This window comes from Neodiprion pinetum, chromosome 2, assembly GCF_021155775.2.
Source record: "Neodiprion pinetum isolate iyNeoPine1 chromosome 2, iyNeoPine1.2, whole genome shotgun sequence".
In the NCBI taxonomy this organism is placed as follows: domain Eukaryota; kingdom Metazoa; phylum Arthropoda; class Insecta; order Hymenoptera; family Diprionidae; genus Neodiprion; species Neodiprion pinetum.
In genome coordinates, this window is record NC_060233.1 from 27,009,370 (window position 1) to 27,031,983 (window position 22,614).

The window sequence follows — 22,614 nt, forward strand, 5'->3', positions numbered from 1 at the left end:
ACCGTACAATTAGTCCTAAACACTGAATCAAGTAGCGATCGGTAAAATGTATTTCCCATTTCCAAAAACAGGCGTATATCGGTGAAACGTACTTTAAATTGAACGAAATCAAGTGGATCAATTCTTCGTAAATTTCCCACGTAAGATTTTGACGGATTAATCCGTTTTCTGTGAAACTTGCCGCTCAACGCCGAGATATAGGCAACCGCAGCAACATTTCCAACATGTAGGAATAGAAAATGAAGCTGTGGTTGCCTATTTACCGGCGTTGAGCAGCGGGTTTCACGTCACGTTTAATTATCACGTCATTCATAGTTCACGATCGATTTTCTACGGCTTTCTTTGGCAAAAGGTTATACACGCGGTTGTTTACATATATATATATATGAGAACAAGGGCCGAAGATTCGCGGATCTCAGAGCGATAGCCACAAAGACGCGACTGTTTAGATGGGCATCTTTTGATTGCAGGGATTTATTTAACCGGCGATCTGATAACCGACATCGAGCGCCCGGAGCCAAAGCTTTTCGAGCTTTTTGAGCGTTTCTCTCTCTCTCCCTCTCTCTCTCTCTCTTCGTCCCGAAGAGTCTTCCCTGGAACTCGGGGAGGCGATAGGAGGGAATCCAATTTTTTCAAATTGTTTCGAGATCAGAGTTGCGCGCATGGGATCCACGGCTATAGCTTTGCCCCTTTCCTCTTCGTCTCGCTTTCTTTCTCGTAAACTCTTTATGCGATTCGAGGTTCTCCCGCGAAATAACGTACGTCTCTAGCCATGAAATTACAGCTTTAAAGCCTGCAGCAGAAGCAGAATCCGTTGCGGGGATTGGGACTTTCACTATGATTGTATTGTCATGGGGTTTCGGCTAGTTTTATGCACCGATGTCACCGATCGTCGGCACTCGACACGAATGAGTTGCGTTAGTGAGAAGGTGTTTTTGGAATCGCCATTCGGATTGCGGTGTAAAAGCTTACCATGGTTATAAAGTTCGCATATTATTTTGGGACGGCTTATCGACTGGATAAAAATAATTCTCAACTTGACCGAAGTCATTCGTTGGCAAAGAAACCTGAATAGTTCTCAAATTTACTGAACTTGTGACGTAAATGCCAAACTTTGTGCAAGATTTAAGATGGCTAGTTTGTTATAAATCGATTATATTAATTTTATCACGAGATGGTCGTAAATTTAGTATTCGTCAAATTTATATACTCGCAAACTATGAAGATCTCTTTAGGACACTCGGAACAAAAAAAATACTCGAATTATAAACAAAAGCCGAAAATATATCGATGCATCATTTCAAATGCTCCAAAATTGTTGAAAACCTTGTAGAATTGTCCGATTTGTACAGAGTTCGCGAAAATTGTTTCCATTACTCGGAATAAATATGTTATAACAATACAGCTAAGATATAAAAGTATACATTATGTTTTTCACAGGGTGATTGATTGAATAACTTATTCAAATTGTTGTTAAGATTTGTTCACTTTATTTTTCACAATTTTGAACTCGAGAGATCAATTTTTTAAAAGATTCTCAACTTTTCCAACGATTTCAAGCTCAAGCGAATGCTAATTTCCGAACTTCAACGTGCGCAATGTTTTATTATTCTTCGATATTTATTGTTTAGGGAATCATTAAACTCCAAACTTTGATTTCCAATTAATTCCTTAAATAAACTTCAGGTTATAAAATATTTTTTCGTAAAAATTTTCAATTCGTAAGAGTTCGTGAAGCCTGAAACTTAAGGGGTTCGTTTAGTGTAAAGGTTGTTTATAAAGATTTTCGGAGTATCTTTTTAAGACAAACCATTGAAATAAAAGCATCATAATTTTGAAATTATGTTTATTGACATTTAAACAAACGTTGTATATTTTTGGCAGACGAAATATTGAATGTAACCTAACGTATGCTGCCCGATAGGACCGTATGTGAAAAAAAGTGTAGACATTCTCAAATTTTTACCTATTCTTCATTTATACCTATCACGTAAATTAGGATAATCGTAATTGCTTTGGTAGTTTGTATTTTACTAAATATTTTTGAGAAAATTGCATTTACTCAGCTCGTGAAAATCATGATAAATTTTATTTCAATGGTTTGCACGCAAAAAAAATTCTTGAAAAACTTTTAAAAAAAAAAACAGCCTTCACACCAGACGACCCACTTAATATTTATCAGAGTCCCCACACCCGCAGGTGCAAAGAAATGAATTTACAATCGTCGAAACTATATTCTCACGTATTTTACGACACGAAACAAAATAAAATGCGCGCATTAGCATAAATTATTTCACATAATCAGTGACGAGGTATTCAAGCAAGGCGGTTCGTAATCGTTCGTTCGAAGCAAGGATTTAAATGAGATGAAAAAAGGAAAAGGAACAAAAAGTAAAACTAACGGAAGAAAAAAAAATTCAAACCACGTCGATACGCATAGATTGTATATTGCAATGCCGCGATGCAGCCTCAGCGGCAGGTGCAGCAGTATTTCCATGCTTCATACAGGTCTGTTTGGTACGGTGGGATGTTCGGTCGGTCGCGTCTTCCTATGAAAGCCCATAAAACAGTGGGACAGTGGAATGGGAAATAAATAGAAACGGTAGGTAACGTTGGAAAGTGGTGCCGCAGAGAGGAGAGGATGGGGAGGGAAAGAGGAACGATTTAGAGGGGTTTAATTTTCCAAAAAGCTGGATTTGCGGCCCACCAAGTTGGTGCCGCCCTCAATTTATCGACGAGGGATGTATCAGACCGCTCCTGTATGCCGAAACCTCACCAAATCCGAGATTGTTTAGCGGGTTGAAGTTCGGAATGTCAACGCAACAATGTTTTTTTTTTTCAAGCTTAAGAATACAATTTCACAAGTTACGATTATTCCGAACTTAGTAAACGATGAATTACACATCGAATTATGTAAAACATAATCGTACCATTGTGATTGTCATTTTGCAATGCCTCGTCTGGTGGGAAAAATTCAAACTAATGCAAACAGGCTGGCGATTGATCGTGGACCGTATTTTTTCGCGTATCGGAAATAGGAGAAGAGACGGAGAGGGAGAGAGAGACGAGATTGGGTCTAGAAGGCTTGGTAGATCTACAATGAAAGAAATTTTTAGTTCCGGTTAACGCTCAGTCCTTGACTATTTTCATTTTTTACCACAATCGTGAGAATCGAAAGACACGAAAATATGAACGTGTTTGTTCTTTCGTTTTTTACTTGGTTTTTTTATGAATTCAACCGACGCAAGCCTGTCAGATTTTTTGTTACGATTGGCCATATAGATACAGGAATTCCCGTAGGAGTAGTAATCCCAAAAGTGGATGAAGCCTACTAGGTGGATAGATACGCTTTGTAAAAGTCAGCATCGTCGTTGAGTACAAAAAAGAAAAGGGACTCGGAAATTTCGACGCAAACGATTAAACCTGATTGGTACATAAAAAAGGGGGGAAATGTTGAAACTGGGGATTTATCTTTTGTCTAAACAATTCTTCTCCGTGACAGGGGGACACGAAACTTTTTTCCCCTTGACTACGATTCCCAGCTGTTCATTATTTTTAAGGTAGCTGCTTGGCCGAAAGTCGATATTCGATTGTATCGATTTCATATCGAAATGGTGGAACGTGAAATATTTATCGAATTATTATATTTGCAAGGAACAAAGAATATAATATAAAAATTACAAGAGTAAAGAATACTACAATTATAAACAAAAGCTCAGTATATAGATTAGACTGGGCCAAAAAAAACGAAGAATTTTTTTTTTTAATGGTACTGTAAAAACATTGTTCATGACGACAGATAAAAATTATCCTGAAAGTTTGAGCCCTTATTGAAATTACTTTTGAATACAATTTCACTGTCGAATAACTTTTAAAGGAGTGAATTTCATGAAAAATGTTAAGAGACTTTTTTTGTAGAGCATCAAATTTCCCACAAAAATAATGGTTTGATCTGTGAAAATATTGATTTTTCTGGTAATTACAAAAATTAAAAATTCAAACAAAAATTTGAAAAAACAAATCAATGTTTAAGGCACGATTACAAGTAAACGGCTCGATCTACGTCAATTTAGTAAGAGAGCTTTTTTGTAGGAAATTTAATTTCCTTCAAAAATATGGATTGATAAATTTTTTCAGATTAATAATTGACGGATTTTGGGTAAAAAAATGCGGTAACTGTTAAAAAATCAGTAGCCGTAACGATACACCCCTTAATATTAATATTAAGGGCTCAAACTTTCAGGATAATTTTTATCTGTCGCCATGAACAACGTTTTTACAGTACCATTAAAAAAAAAATTCTTCGTTTTTTTGGCCAAGTCTAATATAGATACTTTTATTAATTCCGTTAAATTTTATTCTAGGATTGCTCATTCTCATTAAGTAATTAACTTTACAACATTGTACCGATATTGATTGTAACCAAGAAATGACAATTGAACTGACTACTGGAGAAAACTAAAATATGTTTGACTTAATTTTTTGAAAAAAATCTCCCGAATAAGATACAAAAAACAAATTTACTAGATTCATAACTATTTTATAGTGATTTGAAATAAAGCGTAGAAATCTAATTGCAAGCTTTTCTTCACAACTATAGTACTTTGTATTTTTGCACTTTCAAAGAATTCTTGGCAGTTACAAGAATGTAATAATTTGATAATATTGAATGTTTGACTATCTCGTAAAGAAAAAAAAAAAATGATAAAAAGTTTTGTGGAGAGCGGGTCGGTTTAGTAACAGTAAATCATTTTCTGCTATTTAATCCTTCTTTTGCACTCCTGTATCCTGTATTCCTTCGCTATCCGCTCCCCGATCTCTATTGCCTGGGGAAATGCAGCGTCCCGTTTCGTCCTCGAGGGTTTCTGTACATCCACTATTATTCGAACTTTATACATTTCCCTGAGCAGACTTAACGGTCAATTTATCATCTCAAATTCCGCACTGCCTGGCGGTTCTACTCGATTTCCAAAAACAATCATTACTTTCTGATTATCCAATCGTGATTATTAATTAATATATCCATACATCAAAACATGACCAATTACTTTTCTTTCACGCATCCCAAGCAAAAATAATTCCAGTTACATATCAGGCGTTTGTATTCGGTAGTTTGATATGACAGTTCGTTATTTCTCACCTCAGAACGAAATGATCTGTCTTCAATTTTTCATGTCCTTTAATGTCTCAGTTTTTATTCACAACTATCTAAACAGCCAAAAATGATTTCAATGGTTGTTAGAATAATTCTATGCCGCAGAAATCGATGGAAATATATGAAATTCTATAACGAATTAGGATTCTGTCGGTCCAGAATAATACGGTTTCGATTTCGGTCGTGATATATAATGCAAAAATCTTTTTGCTTCGTGGTGAGAATTATTTGAATCTTCAATTATTATTTATTACCAAATTACGTGTCTTTCGAATCATTGTCCATAAATAGACATTTTCAATAGCAAAAACGATTCTCAAATCTTCTAAAAATCATGTGCGATTCTTTAAGCTTCATTTCCAAATTTCAGCACATGTCACATCGTGTCGTAAACATTTTGTAACGCAACTTTCCGGCCAAACTTTTCCAAAACCCGAAAGTACAAGAGTAAATTCTGTATCCTGGTAAATATTCCAGTGAATGCGTACATCTATACGCATAAATCTAATTTAATAATGGTAGTAAAGATTACGATCCACGTCACTGGGTGTTGAAAAAAAAAAGACCGGGCAAATAACAGATACAAATTCGAAGTATAATTATCTGTCGCACCTTCACTTGGTGTAAAAACACTATATAATTCCCTTACAGGTGAAGTCGGTGAAAAAATTACCGGCATTGAAAGACGAGGTCAAAAGTGCGGGTTTCGAGAAATCGAATTCTGAGAGATGTAGAGTCATCGTTTCTTTTCGAATATAAAGAGAGATAGAGAGAGAGAGAGTCAGAAAGAGAGGAGAAATAATGAATCAATTTAAAAGAGAATTAACCCGATAATTGGAAAGGTTCTCCGGTGATAAAATGCATATGCATTCGAGGGAGGAAAGCCGGCCGAACACTTAACAGCCTGTTCTTATTATACCTACGGGACATGATGAGAATTTAACGAGAGAAGGAACTTTCCTCGAGAATTCAGGGTAATATGAGCAGGTTTGACGGTGCAGTGTCACTGTCGATTCTCAACTACGAAGCTTCAGCCTGAGGGTGAAATTACTAAAATTAGAACCAGACGATGGGATTTTCTTCGTTTTGACCGGCTCCCCGATCTTTCGTTGACATATTTCAAATCAACAAGTAACCGAGAACGATAACGAAGTGAATTGGTGATTTGTTAGTTTACTGGAATTGAACTGATTGTGAAAGAAGTCCCCGGTGAAGCGATTGTTATTAGATTAGGCTGGATAAAAGTGAAAATATTCCCACGCCGGAGGAAGTTTCCTAAATTAAGAACGGCGGAAATCGAGAGAGCCGATTGAATGCTCACGTGAAAGTTGAAAACTAGGAAACCGAGAAGTCCGAAGGACGCGTGCGAGTGCTCGAAGAGAAGCCGGTGAAGTTGACGACCACTGGCTAGATTACGCTGCTAGAAAAGTAGGTGGAAAAAATTCCATTCCAAAGAAAATTACAATATCTAAGAATTCCAGCGGCAATCGCGGACCTCCGGTGAAAAAACACTAATTTTATGCAACGAAGTAATCTGCTTTGGGGCGATGCGATGGCGCTGCTACGCCGTATCAACTTTCACCTGATTGCATTGGGCAGACCGCGACTTTGTTCGTTACGGTAATCACTTTGACTCTAATGTACCTGGACAACAAACGCAGGTTGAACAAGTTGTTTCGCAAGGAATCGATTTTTTAGGGAATTCTTTTACGAGGTAGACGTACGTCTGGAATATCTCTCTGAAAGTGAAGAATTACATAATACTGGAATCATTAACAAGAGCTCGGTCAGCGACGCTTCGGTTCACTGAGAAAAATTTTATTTTTTACAGTAATTAGAAAAATTCAGTAAATTCAGTGAAATATGTATCGTTTAAAAAAACTGTTTGAATATCGTTGGAATTATGAAAAACGAGGTACGCGTAACCATTTTGCTCTATCGTCGATCCTTTTTTGGTAACTGCAACGCAAAATCAGTTTGTAAGGTTTACTCTACTTTTTTAGTTAAACAAGGCTTCAACGTCAATTTATTGTTGAACAAGCATTAAATTTTCGCAACAGTTACAAGAAAATATAGCAACAGTGATTGTAATGAGAAAGAATAGTAACCGATACTAGACTTTCCGGCAACAGCTAGAAAACTAATTTTCATTTTGTACCTGGAACTGTATTTTTCGATTGCGCTAAAAAATGAAAATAGTTAAGAACGGAGCGCTAACCGGAACTAAAAATTTCTCTCAGTGCAGTCTAAGAAGAAGGAAAAAAATTTATACAAACTGGCTCTTGGCATTATTTCTTGACTCATTTTTATAAATAAATCTACAAAAGAAGAGGCAAAGCAAATTGACTGAAAAAATGTAACGTGCAAAACGTGGAATAAATATCGTAGAAAAATACGATGTTACTTTGAGCCCTCTATTTCTCATGAATAAATCGATCTTCCGGTGAAATTGCCTAATAAATATAACGTAAAGAAGGAGAAAATTACTAATAATTAATAAACCGTCCATTCTTTGAGCATTTCAACGTGTAACGCGTTATAAAATTGCGTATCATCTTTCAGCGTAAAAAACAACCCGATACGCGGATATCGTACGAAAATCTGCAGTATAATTAAATATATTTTTTTCTCTTTATTCGTCAGTTTTTTTCCTCCCCTGACAAACAAATTTGAATGCTGATAGGTCGGATCATCGTATCGCCATAACGCGACTACCTTTTTGTGCAATACGGTTTCCGTTTGGGTCTCGCAATTTCGAAGGCAAATTGATTATCGATTAGGAATAAATTTACAAACTGTCTTCCCATTTGTTTCCCTTATTTTTGCAATTTGTTTCTCGCCTTTCCCACAGTTCCACTTGTTCCACTTCTCCGCGAAATCCGCGTACACACAAACGCGTATATTTCCGCCCATCCGAAGCCTTTTATAAACTTGGAATAAAACCGCGGCTCGTTGTTCCACATCCTCCATCCCCTTTCTCGAACTTCAAATTAACTTCCGGTTGTTAGCCGAAAGTCTCCTCAATCGTCAATAAACGGTCAAACCGTCTCTCACCCGATGAAACGCTGTATGTATGATTTATAAGATGCCGGGGCAAAGGGCCTGTTTTATTAAAACCCATGGCATTAGGGTGCTTCATTTTTAGGCGATATTTTTTTTTGTTTGTGCTACCTGAAAATCGGATACTTTATACAAAATAAAAAATTATGCCACCGGGTAAAAGGCTTAAAGTGCAATAGCGGCTTAGCTCATTTAAAAATTCAATTTCCTATTTAAATAATACAGAAAAATTTTTTTTTTCGGTTCAAACTTGATTTTTCGACGTGAAAAAATTTTTTTTGGAAAAAACGCGTGTATAGCTTTTGTAGGGCATTAAATTTGCTACAAAAAGTTCCTCTGCGTAAATCCCCCCCGACCAACAGCTTTTGAGTTCTAGAGCTGCGAAGATAAATGCTTATTATATTTCACATCAAATCATTTCTAAATCTAGATTTATTATTTTCACATCAAATAATAATTTACTATAGACAATAAAACGATTTTCTCGAGTTATTATATGATTCAGGTTTCTAATTTAAAAAATTATTTTTGAATAAAATAGAAAAAAATAAATTTCTATCAATAATTATAATAAAATCAAATTTCAAATACGTTAAATTCAAATTTCACGTCGAACAATCAAGTTGAAACCGAAAAAAAAAATTTTTCCGTGTTATTTAAATAGGAAATTGAATTTTTAAATGAGCTAAGCCGCTATTGCACTTTAAGCCTTTTACCCGGCGGCATAATTTTTTATTTTGTATAAAGTATCAGATTTTCAGGTAGCACAAACAAAAAAAAAATATCGCCTAAAAATGAAGCACCCTACCATGGCATATTTGTTACTGACAAGCGTTAACTTTTATGTAACGCATTCTTTCAAGCGACGGTTTATCGCCGTAGATTCAATTTTATCGAATATTTTAAGACCCGCCATCTTCCTTGCTAGTTTCAAGTACACCGAGCCTTGCACTTTTTTACACAACACACGCGTTTTTCCCCCTAAGGCGTTTCATTCTCATTCCTGCAGGCAATTCTTCGCTTTTTCACCTGCCTCTATCAAAGTTTGAGACGATATTGAAACGTAAGTTAACCGTTTATTTCATTACTATATTCTAGCATACCCGCACTCTGTATCAAATGACTGGCTCGCGTGTTAAAAATTAAACTTTATTCAATATTGTTATCAGCGAGACTCGTCGAATGGTGATAATACTTGACTAAATTAACGAATCGGCGAAATGTTATTGTTAGGTGCTAGATTTAAACCAAAAGAAGAAAGTCAGTCTTTGAGTCACACGTGCGGAATAAAGAACTGATTTCTTTCTTTGATTAATGATAGTTTTCGATGGATAAAAAGCCAGTTGATACTCACGTAAAAGTTTCCTTTAATGTTGGGACCAGCCTGTGCTATGTACAGTTTACTAGCGGTGTCAAAGATGAGCTCCGACGGAATTCTGGTTACCTTCTGCTTCCCGAATTCGTGACAATTTACATAGAGCGTGACGTCGGTGGTCGTGACTCTGAAGACAATTTCAGTCCATTTATTGACCAGACGTTGAACCGTGAAAGTCGCTATCTCGTCGGACAGAGAATGCTGGTCTGAGTTAGTGTAGAGGAGCGTTACGTTCTGATTGGTTCCGGGGCCGTCCTGGAAAAAGAGAGAAATGAAAATGAAAATCAATTCAGCTTTCAGTCATTCCCAGTTTTAATATACAAAACGTAGCTCGGCAGTTTCGGTTTCGATTTGATTTTCGAATAGCGGCAGTTCGTCACGTTCTGAGAATCTTGAATCAATTTCATCATTTTCAATCAGAAGCTTACGCGACATACTTAGTGGCTATCGATTCGAAGTATCAGACTTTTTGTTGCACGGTAAATCTGTAAAAAGAATCAACTAAACTCTTTACATTCGAATTTGGAGTTGGAATACAATTTAGTCCAAGTATGCGTATTATAGTCATGGAAATGAAGTAGCTTAAGGGAATAATCCGTTTTGAAATACTCAGCGAAGGGCAATATGCTCGTAATTAATTACAACAAAGCACGATGATAATTATGTACGGCGTAAAGTTCATCCAGTTTAACTAATTTTGTAGTATATTACGTCTGCATTATAACAATTACGTAGACGGAAACTCGTTGGAGCGCTAAATTTAATTACAAATTAGCATTCCGTTGGCTCGTAGATCTGTGTGCGAAATTAGATACCCGTATTATGTGCGCTTCCTACATACTTGATCAAGTGTCACTAACCACGCATATCTCGTCTCGGTGAACCCACGTCTACGTCTGTAAGCCTGCCCGATATTTAAGTGCACAAGTAAATAAATACATCCGACATTTCGCGTCTTATTCATCACTCTGAGAAAATATGAATAGAAAGTGTTCTTCCTCTTAGGCAACATATGTATGAATGTATGTAAGGAATGTTTACAATTTGGAATCTTACGCTTCTGATGGGAAGCCCGTAAGACAGTCAAAGACCGTCTAATAATTGAAATGCGGATATGCGTTATCATTAATTACGAGAAAATTTATTATTGAAGGTATATATTATATAATTTATACCTTCAACTCTGAGAAAATTGTCGTTTGTTACGGTAAATGGAAAAATTCAGTAAAACAGGTATCGTTAAAAAATTGTTTGAATATTGTTGGAATTACGAAAAACGAGGTACGTGTAACCATTTTACGATATTGTCGGTTTACTCTACTTTTTCAGTTAAAGAAGGCTTTAACGTCAATTTGTTGTTTCACGAGCATTAAATTTTCGCAACAGTTGCAAGTAAATATAGTATAACAGTGATCGTAATGAGAAAGAATAGTAACGGATACTAGACTTTCTGGTAACAGCTAGAAAACTAATTTTCATTTTGTACCTGGAACTACATTTTTCGATTGTGGTAAAAAATAAAAACAGTTGATGACTGAGCGGTAACCGGTACTAAAAAATTTTCTCAGAGCATTTACAGATTTAATAACTGATTCAATCACAGATTTTTGCACTATTCAAAAATATGATCTTCAATTTAACGGTGATTAAGTTTCACACGGTTGTCACCTTTTTTTCCTGCGGTCAGAATTTTTCCCTTGTTTAAAACAGCTCTGTATCCTAATCGAAGAGAACACGTCGGTGAAACTCTGAACTTTTTTTTTTTTTTTTTGGAAATTGAATTCAAGCCATCGGTAAAGTTTCACGAAACAAGTATTTTCCTGTTTGTTTGGATTGATCGTATTCTCCAAGTTCTTGGATATTGGTTTACACAAAGTCGGAAATTCATGTTGTTTAAAACGCTCTGGTTGTCTTATTTTTGCTCCTAAGGATTTGTAATTATTTCACCGATATCTCACCGTCTTGGACAACAAAAGTTGGCAATCAATTTTCAATCTGATGACAAATTATGAATTTCAATATTCAGATATATTTTCAGTCAATTCAGAAAGATTGAATTTTGAAAACGATTTCAATATCAAAATCTGATATTTGTATTGTTTTTTTTTTTTTTTATTCCAACTTTCTTTAGCAAATAAGTAACACAATTTTATAGTTAATAATGTAATAGCGGATTGCGATTTGCACCTATCCGTGAATACGGATTCCTATTCTTTGTTTAACAAGGATGGAATTATCTCGAATTTTGATAAGAAAAATTGTAAGAATGACAATAATTTTGAACGTTGTTCGCATCAATATCTCAGGAAGCCGTGCATCATATCGTCGATGTCTTTATCGTTCCGGAAAAGTTGAGTAATTTAGAAAATCATGTTCACGTGACGAAACCTGCATACGATTTGCCTCTTGCTTCAAAGTTTACAAAATTTTCTGTTCTGGATTATTCAGAAACATTTCTAGACCCAGAATTTGAGCTATTAAGCATACATGCAATTAAATAAATGGAAACGGAATCGCGGGAGCTTTGAAGTAATAGTTTTGAATTTCATTAATTTCCTTACTTCACCCCATTGTACCCTCAGGAAAGCATCTCGACCTCGTCTTAGACCCACTTAAAATAAACATATATGAGCAACGAAATGGAAGCCCGTAAATATCTTGGACCCGAAATGTCTACGTCTGTTTGTAAATAATTACCTGAGTCTACACCAGGAGTAATTGAATATCTACGTATCATCGATTAATTTCCCAAAATTTCGTACTCCGTTAACCCAACTAATTAACGTTGTTTGATTATGGCACGAACCAATTTGAATAAAATTTGAAATATAGCGATGCAGCGGATTGTTTGTCGTTTCACATTATTTAACGACGGAAGATTAGCTTCTACCTTAACGAACATTTTGCTATTTTCAGTTAAAAAATTTACTCACTTATACTTCAGTGAGATAAATTTCATTTCTTACCTAGAACTATATTTAAAAAAATGAAAATATTTAAGGACTGAGCGGTAACCGGGACTGAAAATGTCTCTCAGTGTTCGTTAATGTTCGGACAAAATTGACTGCAACATCATTGTTTCTGAGAAAAAATGACAATAACAACGGTGTGGCAAGCGATGAATTCACCGCTAATGATAATTTGATAATACTGAAGGTACTTACCGAAATTTTGATACCCAGCTGGATGACGGTGTCTAAAGGATTAAGTACGGCAAAGAGATAACTGGGTCCACTACGCTGGAGGGTTTTGAAAGAGGCGACGAGCGTAAATTCCTTGGGTAATTTGTCCGGCAAATGAAGTCTGTGGGGTCTCTTGATGTCCGATCCGGGAAGAAGTTTGTAGGCCAGAAGCTTGTCCAACCCGGAAGTAAATTGTATGAATTTTCCTTCTGGGAACGCTTTCATCACTGACCGCAACAATTCCCATGACATCACTGTAACATGAATCAGTAAAACGATTGTTAGAACTATCGTACAATTTATCGGTACAGTGCCGATAATGTGTCGGATATAAGCCTTGGAATTTTTTCTCTTTATTCTCACGTTGACGAGTAATGTGAGAATTTTGCTGACTCAAACCTAGTCAAAGTGAAAGGAAGTCAAAATAAATGAAGAGAATTATTCAAACGTACAGTGTGAATTATTTGGAAAAAATTACAATAGAGTGATTTCTTTGACGTTGTTAATTACGGGACTTTTACTGTTGAAATTCACTTTCCGAAATTTTTTTCCTTATCCTTAACTTAATCGACTCGTGTGTCACTTTTTACAACTTTTTTTTACAATTAGTCATGCTGTTTTACGCGTTTTTCAACTGACTGTACATCCCTTACGTCCTCGAGACACGCTCCTATGCTTTTACTACATCGCATGGTGATTTTTCAATAGCTCCGACAGTAACGTAATACCCAGAATTGAACTCTGTAAATTGAAAATTTCAACAAAGTTCATTTACCAAATTCGTCGGGCTAATTCCTTGTCGAAATACTGGAAATAAATATTATCGCTTACAAGAATCTCGAGAGAGAATCAGTGTCAAGTTTTCAGAATATATCAAACAAAGTGATTCAATTACGAACGGGAGGACTTTGAAAATGTGACCCTGATGTTTGATTCTACAGTGACGGAGTCACGCTTGTAAGCCGAGACGACTCTTTCAATTACTCTGCTATTAATAAAAATTAAAAAAACTGTTAATCACGTCGCTAGCAGGCCCAATTAAAATGCTACATAATTGTTTTTTGAACTATGCAAACCACTTTATCAATTAATAATTGTCAATTCTATTAATGTTGTTCGATCTAACATTTCAGTTCAGAGAATCAATAGCTGTGATATATGATTGTTGAAAGATTTGAAATGAAAAAAAAAAAATACAAAACATTTTTGTCGATCCGTGGCCAAAGAAGAATTATGTATTCTTTAGAAACAAAACTTGACTCAATTATCTGTCTATGGTCCTTTGATGTAAAAAAATTCGAGTTAATAATGCTGACTTTGACTATGAACGAGTGAAAAAAGCAGTGCGGATTTCTTTCCGCGGACGATATAGTCGGAAATGCAACAAGTTCCAGGTTCGCAATGCAGATGGCAGCTAGTGACGTTAAACTGGAACCCAAGGGGCAGCGAATTCGAACTACACGGAAGGTTGAATCCTGAAAAATTGTTGATTTTGGGACTCAGGAAAAAATATGAAAACATAATTAACTAGGTTAAAAAAACAGTACAGTCTAATTTTTCTCACTTGGATGTTTGATTCGTAGCCCAGCACACAGCGCACATTAAATGTCATCACTTTGGTATCAGTGTAAAAACAAATTTCAGGCAATCGCGATGTAAATGAATTGATTTTTGTTACTCAACGCGTTTTACAATTCAAGTGTCTAAAACAGTTTGCACACCTTTCAGAGGTTGGCTACACAGTTCATTTTACATCATTTGTACAACCGAGACGAATATTTTCCAACAGTACGTAGTTTTTTTTTTTCTGATTAGTTTATTCATCTGACGTAGTAAAATTCAATTTATCCTACCAAATGTACGATAGTATTAACTTCATTTCAAGCCACCATAGAGTCAAGTTAATATTTCAACCTGGTTATGGACATTTCGATAAATTTGCCGTACCTTATTTCCCATCGTAATTGTAAAATTCAAAACTCTTCTCGCAGAAATTTTTTTCCGAAAGTCTATTCCATCATTTTCAGAAACGCCGTTCCGCGTGGGTTCGAATAACACGATGATTCCATTTAGGTAAACGATAATCAATCAATGCTGTTTGATGTGAATCATAACTGTGAAAGTTGGGTTATTAGTACAGGCCGGGCGGGATACTCGAGTACACAAATTCCGAAATGGGGTAAACGTGTTCGAGTACATTTGAAATGTTCACGGCAGGGTTTGAGTTCGTTTACTTTCTTTCATTCTGTTTGGCCAACGGGTTTATACACCTCTCTACACGTGCTGCTCGCCCTATTCCTCGGGGTTAGGTTCACGCCTAACTTCTTAACTTTGATGCCACTTTTACGCCCGTTTTGTTAATTAAGGAAATCCGCGCCAGAACAAGCACCAGGCTTCTTTTCAACTCGGAAAATTAGGTTTCTTTAACCGGAACGATGAAGTCATCATTGTAATTAAATAATAACAGTACAAGCCGGAACTGAAATTGTTGTAAAAAATTGTTTTACCGAGGTTGGAATTTTTTTCGATCAATAACGCGAAGCGTTTATTTCCCGGATTGCATCTAACATTAGTTGCTGAACCGCACGTTGAATTGAAATTGCATTTCTCAATACTATCCCTGTTTTTTTTTTTTTTTTAATCGAACCCAGTACCACGCGATATTTAAGAAAAATAAGTAACGCAACTAATCAAGTTAAGTTTAATTAGATAGCACACAACTAACGCGGTAATCGAGTCAAGTTCAATCACTCATCTCATAAATCATCTGTGATTAGGGTGAGTTTGATCAGGCTTCGACAAAGTGTCTAAAAGTCATGAATAGTCGAGTAAAATTTAATTTTATAATTAATGATGGTAATTGAATAGTAAAGTAATCGATGATTGTGACTTATTGTCAAGCAGTTAAAAATTAGCAACTTATAAAGTAACGATAAGGTATGATTTGTAAATTGTTGTTGTAATTATCGATAAACTTAATGAATATAATTATTGTTGAACCTTTCTTTTGTCGGAAAATTACTTCTTTATTCTACTACGAAAAAACTAACAGTTCAATATACCAGAGTGTTAATAAGAAATATCGGTAATAAAACTCGTAAGTTGTTGGTACAAAAACAAGTGACCTGTTATATTGGCGATGTATAATTAAATTAATTTGATTAGATATATATTACCGTATAAACGTCTGAATAAATTTACTTTTTCCTTGTCTAACAAAATTCATGTCGACTAAACATTGCCAAGGTTAATTAAGTGACTATTTGAATATTTGTCGGTACAAAAATAATCATTGCGTGGAGGAAAATTGATTAACAATCGACCAAAAATCATGCAATTAGTGGTTGAATTCTACAAAAATTTATAATCAGAGAGAAAAATGAATTCTTTCGTGGCTTTTGTCCACGCTTTACGAAATTGATGAACCTGAGTACCGATAAAACTTGTATCTCAATGAAATTATTGTATCAAATAATAAGACATTGAAAATTGAAATCTGACACTTTTTTCATATATAGCATCGATTGTAAGTAAAAGCGGGTGAAATATTGTACAACGTACGTGTATGTAAGGGTGTTGTACAAGTACGCAAAAGCTCTTGACGCCGATAAGAAAAACTTTCGGTCGTTTGCCGGGTCACGTGTAGTCAGTTTTCGCAGAACGCGTACGAGTCAGGGGTTTACTGTTGATTAACTCAGGGCTGTTAAATCCCCTCGAGATGTTGTTCCGGTTCAAAGTTTAATATCTCTCTCCAGAGGAGGAGGAGGAGGAGGAGGAGGAGGAGGAGGAGGAGGAGGAGGAGGAGGAGGAGGAGGAGGAGGAAGAGGCGGAAAGCAGCACCGAAGCGCTCATTGCAGCCTGCGGGTTGCGGGCAAAAGAACCGAATGTTTATCATTCCTTCTGGTTTTCAGATTTTTATACACTGTAAAGAGAAAGGCAGAAGACTAACGCATTTTAACCCCTTAGCAGCTTGAGAAGTGATTTGTAGACATCCCTTTAATTTTTCTTTCATAAAAAGTATATTGCTTCAACTTCCACTCATTATTTAATCCATTCAATTATGTCACGCTTCGTTTGATTCAAATCGGATTAAGTTTGACCCGATAAATTCGTTGGATTTACGAACTTTCGGTTTGATATAGGTCCGTGCGAATAATTGATTAATCGCAGACTTTGATTGCTTGTCTTTTCAATTGATCGATTTATCTGTGAATCGAAATATTAATTAATTGGTGATTCTGGTTATTAATCAGTAATTCGAATCAATGAGTACTATATGTAATAAAGTTAACAATGTTCGATGATGAAAAATATCTATTAAACGGAAAAAATATGCGAGTGTTGTCATAAAATAAATAAATAATCTAATGAAACTGAAAACTTTTTTCACGCGAATTAGAATGATTGTGTTCACCGGAATCTAATTTTCATGAAAACAGTGTGCCAGTAGAAAATATCTCGAATTTGTTTTTCAAGTCACAACACCGATCTTAATTTATTTCTAGTGTACAATAAAGTGTTTCAGAATACAACAGCTTTGATTTCGCTCGTCCTTGCACCCTGAGAAGCTTGTCCGTCCGAAATCGAAATTTTTTTTTTATTCCGAAACACCGTAGCTCACACAAAATTATCAAATCCGAGACAATAGTTCCAACCTAATTACAGAGATTCACCGAATCGTTTCAAATGTGCAAGAACAAACATTTTGACAAAAACCACAAAAGTGAATAAAAATAAAAACATCCGACGTCGAAACGACAAGGTAATGAAAAAACACCGCAGTGCGCGACTGAATATTCGATCATGTCAAAAAATATCGGTTCCTACGTCACCCAGCCGAAGATCGTCGAACCTCGTCCTTGACGTTGGAGCGAGGGTCGCGACCAAAGACATACAAGGGTGTGTGGCGGGTAGCCCTTGGCGTTTTGCGGTGGTGCGAGAGGGTTAGATTTCGAGGGAGAAGGACGGTGTTGATTTAGGCTGACTTTTTAATATCTTGAGCATTGAAAGAGGACGCGCATAATCCAGCTGTGGATCCTCCCTCCCCCCCCCCCCACCCTTGGCCTTAGGCGAACAGAGGGTGTGAAATCTTAATTGAAACTGTATGTGTAATTGGAGTGGTGGGGTCGTTGGCGTGCGTATTTCGTCACGTGCGAAGAGAACGCGCGGTGATGACGATGACGATGACTGTGCATGATCGCTTGCTGAGCTTTTGTAAGCTTGTTTTCAACCACCGCGAGATCTGCAATCTACATCTTCAATTGCGCATTGACGCTGTCACATTTACCGACGCATATGACTGCAGCTTTTATAATAATCATTCTACTCCCTCAGCTTCGGCTTTGTCCAGACCGTGAGGTGGTCCTGCTGTGAGGGCTCAGTTTCATTCCGAAATACGAGAGCCTTGCGTTCATCAATATAATCCATCCGTTCTGGCACCCCGTCCCTCTTCTCACCCTTCCTCTCACTCTCTCTCTCTCTCTCTCTTTCACTCCGCCGTCAACTTTACACTCTGGAACATTGAAGCTTCGCGGGTACGCGTTGCATAAACTTCCCAATTTCATCCAACCTTCTCGTTGGCCGTCGGAGGTGTGTACGCGATGTAAAATACCGTCACTTTATGACAGATTGCCCAATGAATTATGATGTCTCAGTTAGTCCTGATCGTCAAGTTGACATCAATTTTTCAACTGATTCAGCGCCCGCGATTTGGCGGATATTTTTTTCCGTTTCATTGGGCGCGGTGAGGTCCATTCGGCAAATTGAGATCCGATTGTTTATACATGCATTGTTTTCATCGGAATTGATAATCACCGTATGACTGATCGATCAACAATCGTCAGTCAATGTAGATCTTCGCTTATACATTACAGGATAGCAAAGATTCGACGTGATTTTAAGTATCCCCAATGATTCGGAAAGTTAGGAAGATCCGAAGTATCTTTGTACAGGATATCAAGAAATTTCCAAGGTTATTGATTGCGGTATCCTTGGGTCCATTTTGTAGATGTGATCGATAATAGTACATGGCTATAATTGAAACGAACAGGACACACGCGTCGGATATGTAAATGCTGATAAAATCATTGCCTCGTGTTAAACGTGGAGAATAAATTGTGCAGATTAAGCCAACGACCCCCGCAGGGCACGGTAATAAATCAAGATCGCGGATTGGATGTCTTTGGTCAGATGTAAGGTCTGAACTTCCTCCGCCCGCCTCTCAGTGAGATTTAATCAGAAAACTTCGGAAGCTGGAAAGGAAGGTGGTCGTCTGTGGTAAATGTTGGCTTTGTTGTTTGACTTTCTGAAAAGTACCCGACGTGCTCTTTGAGCACGTACGGAGCCGCGTGTAAGATGAGAATTTCACCTGTTATATTAGAGAAATTCATTTCTCAGAAATTTCCGTTCTTTGAACGTCGGTACTTTCTGATTTCATACCTCGAGTTAAGAATCGCTTTTGTATTGTTCTTCGGGGATCTTGGCTTCGATGAGCAAGAGGATATAGAACTGGTCCTTTCAAGGCGAGGAAGTCTGTTTTTAGACTAATTCATTTTGAAGCCTTTGGCACGACGTTATTTATCGTCTTATAGCAGCCTGCAGCTGCTCTTTTATATCAGTCGGTCCACATTGCCTAAGGCTGAGGAGAAAGAGAAGCTAGAGGGTTGAGGAACTGCCACAAAAGAGAAAGTGGGCCAAGAAAAGGAGAATAATTACCAAGATTTACCCCCAATATCATGTCATCAATTCACCAATGAAAAATCGCTCGGATTTCCTCCAACGTCACGTCGACAAATAATAACGAAAAACCTAAACAAAAGACGTCCGTGAACGTCGAAGCGTCGGGCTTCACCTACCCAACAACGGAGGGAGGACCTAAAACGGAGGCTGAAGCTCAACCCATCCAATTTTAGTTACCACTTGCGTCCGTTATTTAGCGGATGAATTAACCGGAGTGCGGCACGTTGTTATTCTTTTCACGTTTATTACTTCGCCCATCGGCACGTGGCTTAATGACTTGTAAAAAAAAGTCAACTGGAAGATAAAGGAGAGAGAGAGAGAGAGTGTGATCAAAATCGACTGCAATAAGCAGTACCCAGCGAAATAGCGAAGATGTTATTGTAAAATTTCGTTTGTTATTACAGGTAACAAAGTGGCTCTTTGCTGTAGAACCAATCGACCGCATCTGAAGACGAGGAGAGAGGTGAGAGAGGGTGAAAATTCTCTCGGTTCAAGTAGTCGCTGCAGGATAGAGGAACGCGGGAGGAGAATACTTGAATAGAAACGTACAGATCCTCGGATCTATGATAATAATATGGTTTTCTTCTCCGCAGACAAGTTTCTCCCTCTCACCTCTCGGCTACGTCTCGGAAGATCATCGTCGGGATATTACGGAATGAGAGATGGAGACTCTTACTTTTTGATTTGGTGTTTACCAGTGAGAAAGAACTTCGCATCGTTTGTAATACCTACATCATTTCACGGTACATCCCATGACTCCAGGGAAAATAGCCAATCAGAAACTGGCAAATATTTCTTCTAAGCAAACATAGCTCCGCACGCGCTGTACCGGGGTGACATGGAGTGTGGCTGGGTTCTGGGGTGTGAATTTTTTCACGTCAACGAGCCATGAACACAAAGGAGAAAAAATTGTCTTTCGACTCTTTATGCGAACACCGACGCCACTGCCGTTTTGTTTGTCGTAAACCTTTTCCCGCAATGTCTCCATCCACCGAAACTTTAAGCTGAGTCTCAATCGACCATTTTTAACAACATCGTTCACCATCGGTATCTGGACAACGTTTTCGCACAACGTTCATCGGATCAGGAAAGTGAAAGAAGAGATGATTCGCTTGGAGCACAATTCAAGATTCATCTACAAGCACTTTATTCGTGTAACGGTGATGCGTTCAGACTTCTGTACATCCATGATGAATTTAAAAAGAGTGGATTTTTATGCACATGTTCCTTGGAATACACATGAATTACGGAGAGATTGATAATTTGATCAGCTAAAATTATGGAACACGCTCCTGACTCCAAGTAAATTTACAAATGTGTTCGCTAAATCCATACGACCATAACTTTGACCGTAACTGTGAGTCGAAAAAATTGAAGACCATGGCTTTTATTGTCCCATAACGGAAATGAAGTGCCAACGTGTACAACAGAAGTCGATATTTCTATTCCGGATGCCAAGCTGAGGGGCAGAGACGAGGAAAAGGAAGAGACGACAGAGGTCAAATGACAAAACGATTGTACGGTTCATTTGACGTTACACCTACAGAGTGACAGGCTGCGGTGAATTGTTAAACATTTTACAGGCGCACCTGTGCCAATGGTGAACGCAGCTAGATATTGGGCGCAAAACTTGTTGAACATGGCTTGTAGCTGCGTTGAGCGTAGCAATATCCACATCAGGTGCAGGGTGCAGGATGCACAAGTGTGAATAACATGAACAGCTGCGGCTCGGCGTGAGCTAGAAGAAAAGGATTCTTTATGCATGGAGAATCACGTTGTCCATGGTAGCAGGCTAATGAATTGCACGATAAAGAGAGTCGAAGTGACACGAATTAGCTTCGCCCAGCGTCTAGCTTGGTTCTATTCACACCGGAAGAACCTTCGTCGTCTGGAAGAAGCTGCGTCTAGCCGGTTTTTGTTCCCCCTACGGGCAACCAGCTACTCTGTCGTAGAATGTGAGAAATGATATGAAACGGGAGAAAAAGAAGAATGAGAATAAAATGAGAAGGAAAAGAAAATAGGAACCCACACCTCTGCTCCGAGATGAACAAAAGCCGGGTGAGTGTTATATTGTTTATTACGCCAAGCCTGCAGGCTGGTCTGAGTGGAGTCTCGACATATTCTCTCGTCGTCTTCACCGTCACGCATACACCCGTACAGTCTCTCTTTCGAGGCTCCCGTTACCGAGGTTAATTTGTAACCATGGATATTCAATTTCACCTGGCACCCTCCTCTCGATTCAACTTCTGTTTGACGAGTGAGCGATCACAGGGGGAACGGAACCCTCACCCTCAGGCACAAATCACGCTCATACATCACGCATCATATACTACCTGATACACCTGGCGCTGATCGAACCACTGAACAGAAATTCCTGTATCTCTTTCAATTTTGGAAAATGAAAAAGTTCAGAAGAAGAGGCATCTTTAGATGGGTATAAAGACATTTTTACAACCTCTTATTGGCAGTTATAAAATTCCAAGGATTCTTCGATGGAAATTTCTGGGATTTCAACTGCATGAGCAATGTTTTGACCGTCAAAAACCGTGAGGAACGCCAAGAAAATGATCTCTTCCAATTACGTTTCACCCCCATTGAATTGTTTCGAGATACATTTCAACTCCGGTCGGATGTTTTGCCTGAAAAAGTATGGTGAATTATCTTCATTTCGTACAAGTAACGCCACGAGATTCCCACGGATAGTCAAAGTCATGCGACATGTGTGTAAACTTTCCCGCCACTCTTGGCTTCGCAACGCAGTCAAGGGACTCTTCAGAATTACTGCGATTGCTTGATACGAGATTATCGTTGACATGCTCAACTTACTGTTTCTTATTTTATACACCCTCGTTTCTTCAACTATCTTTATCTCTTAGTCCCGGTGAGACCAACTTCTATCCAACTGTAGAAAGCAATGTGAGAGAGTTAAGAATCGGTCGATTCTTTCATCGACTTTGCCTTACAGACGATTCTGAGACGAAGAAGAAGGGGCGAGGTGTTTACATATGTAGGTAAAACAAGGATAAGTCGAGACGAACGAGGTGGAATTCTACGGATTCTATCACCCTTAATTCTCTCACGGAGGGATGTGATCACCGAACCTT

The 22,614-nt window shown here is 37.6% G+C and overlaps 1 protein-coding gene across 1 annotated transcript in view; it reads right to left on the bottom strand.

Moving 5' to 3' along the window:
• Mp (collagen XV/XVIII-type protein multiplexin) overlaps positions 1–22,614 on the bottom strand; it is a 156,290-nt gene that overhangs the window by 83,280 nt on the left and 50,396 nt on the right. The window contains exons 3-4 of the mRNA XM_069133336.1: positions 12,755–13,026; positions 9,570–9,845 (exon numbers count right to left, since the gene is read on the bottom strand). Coding sequence (XP_068989437.1) covers positions 9,570–9,845; positions 12,755–13,026 — 548 coding nt within the window. The remainder of the gene's footprint in view (positions 1–9,569; positions 9,846–12,754; positions 13,027–22,614) is intronic.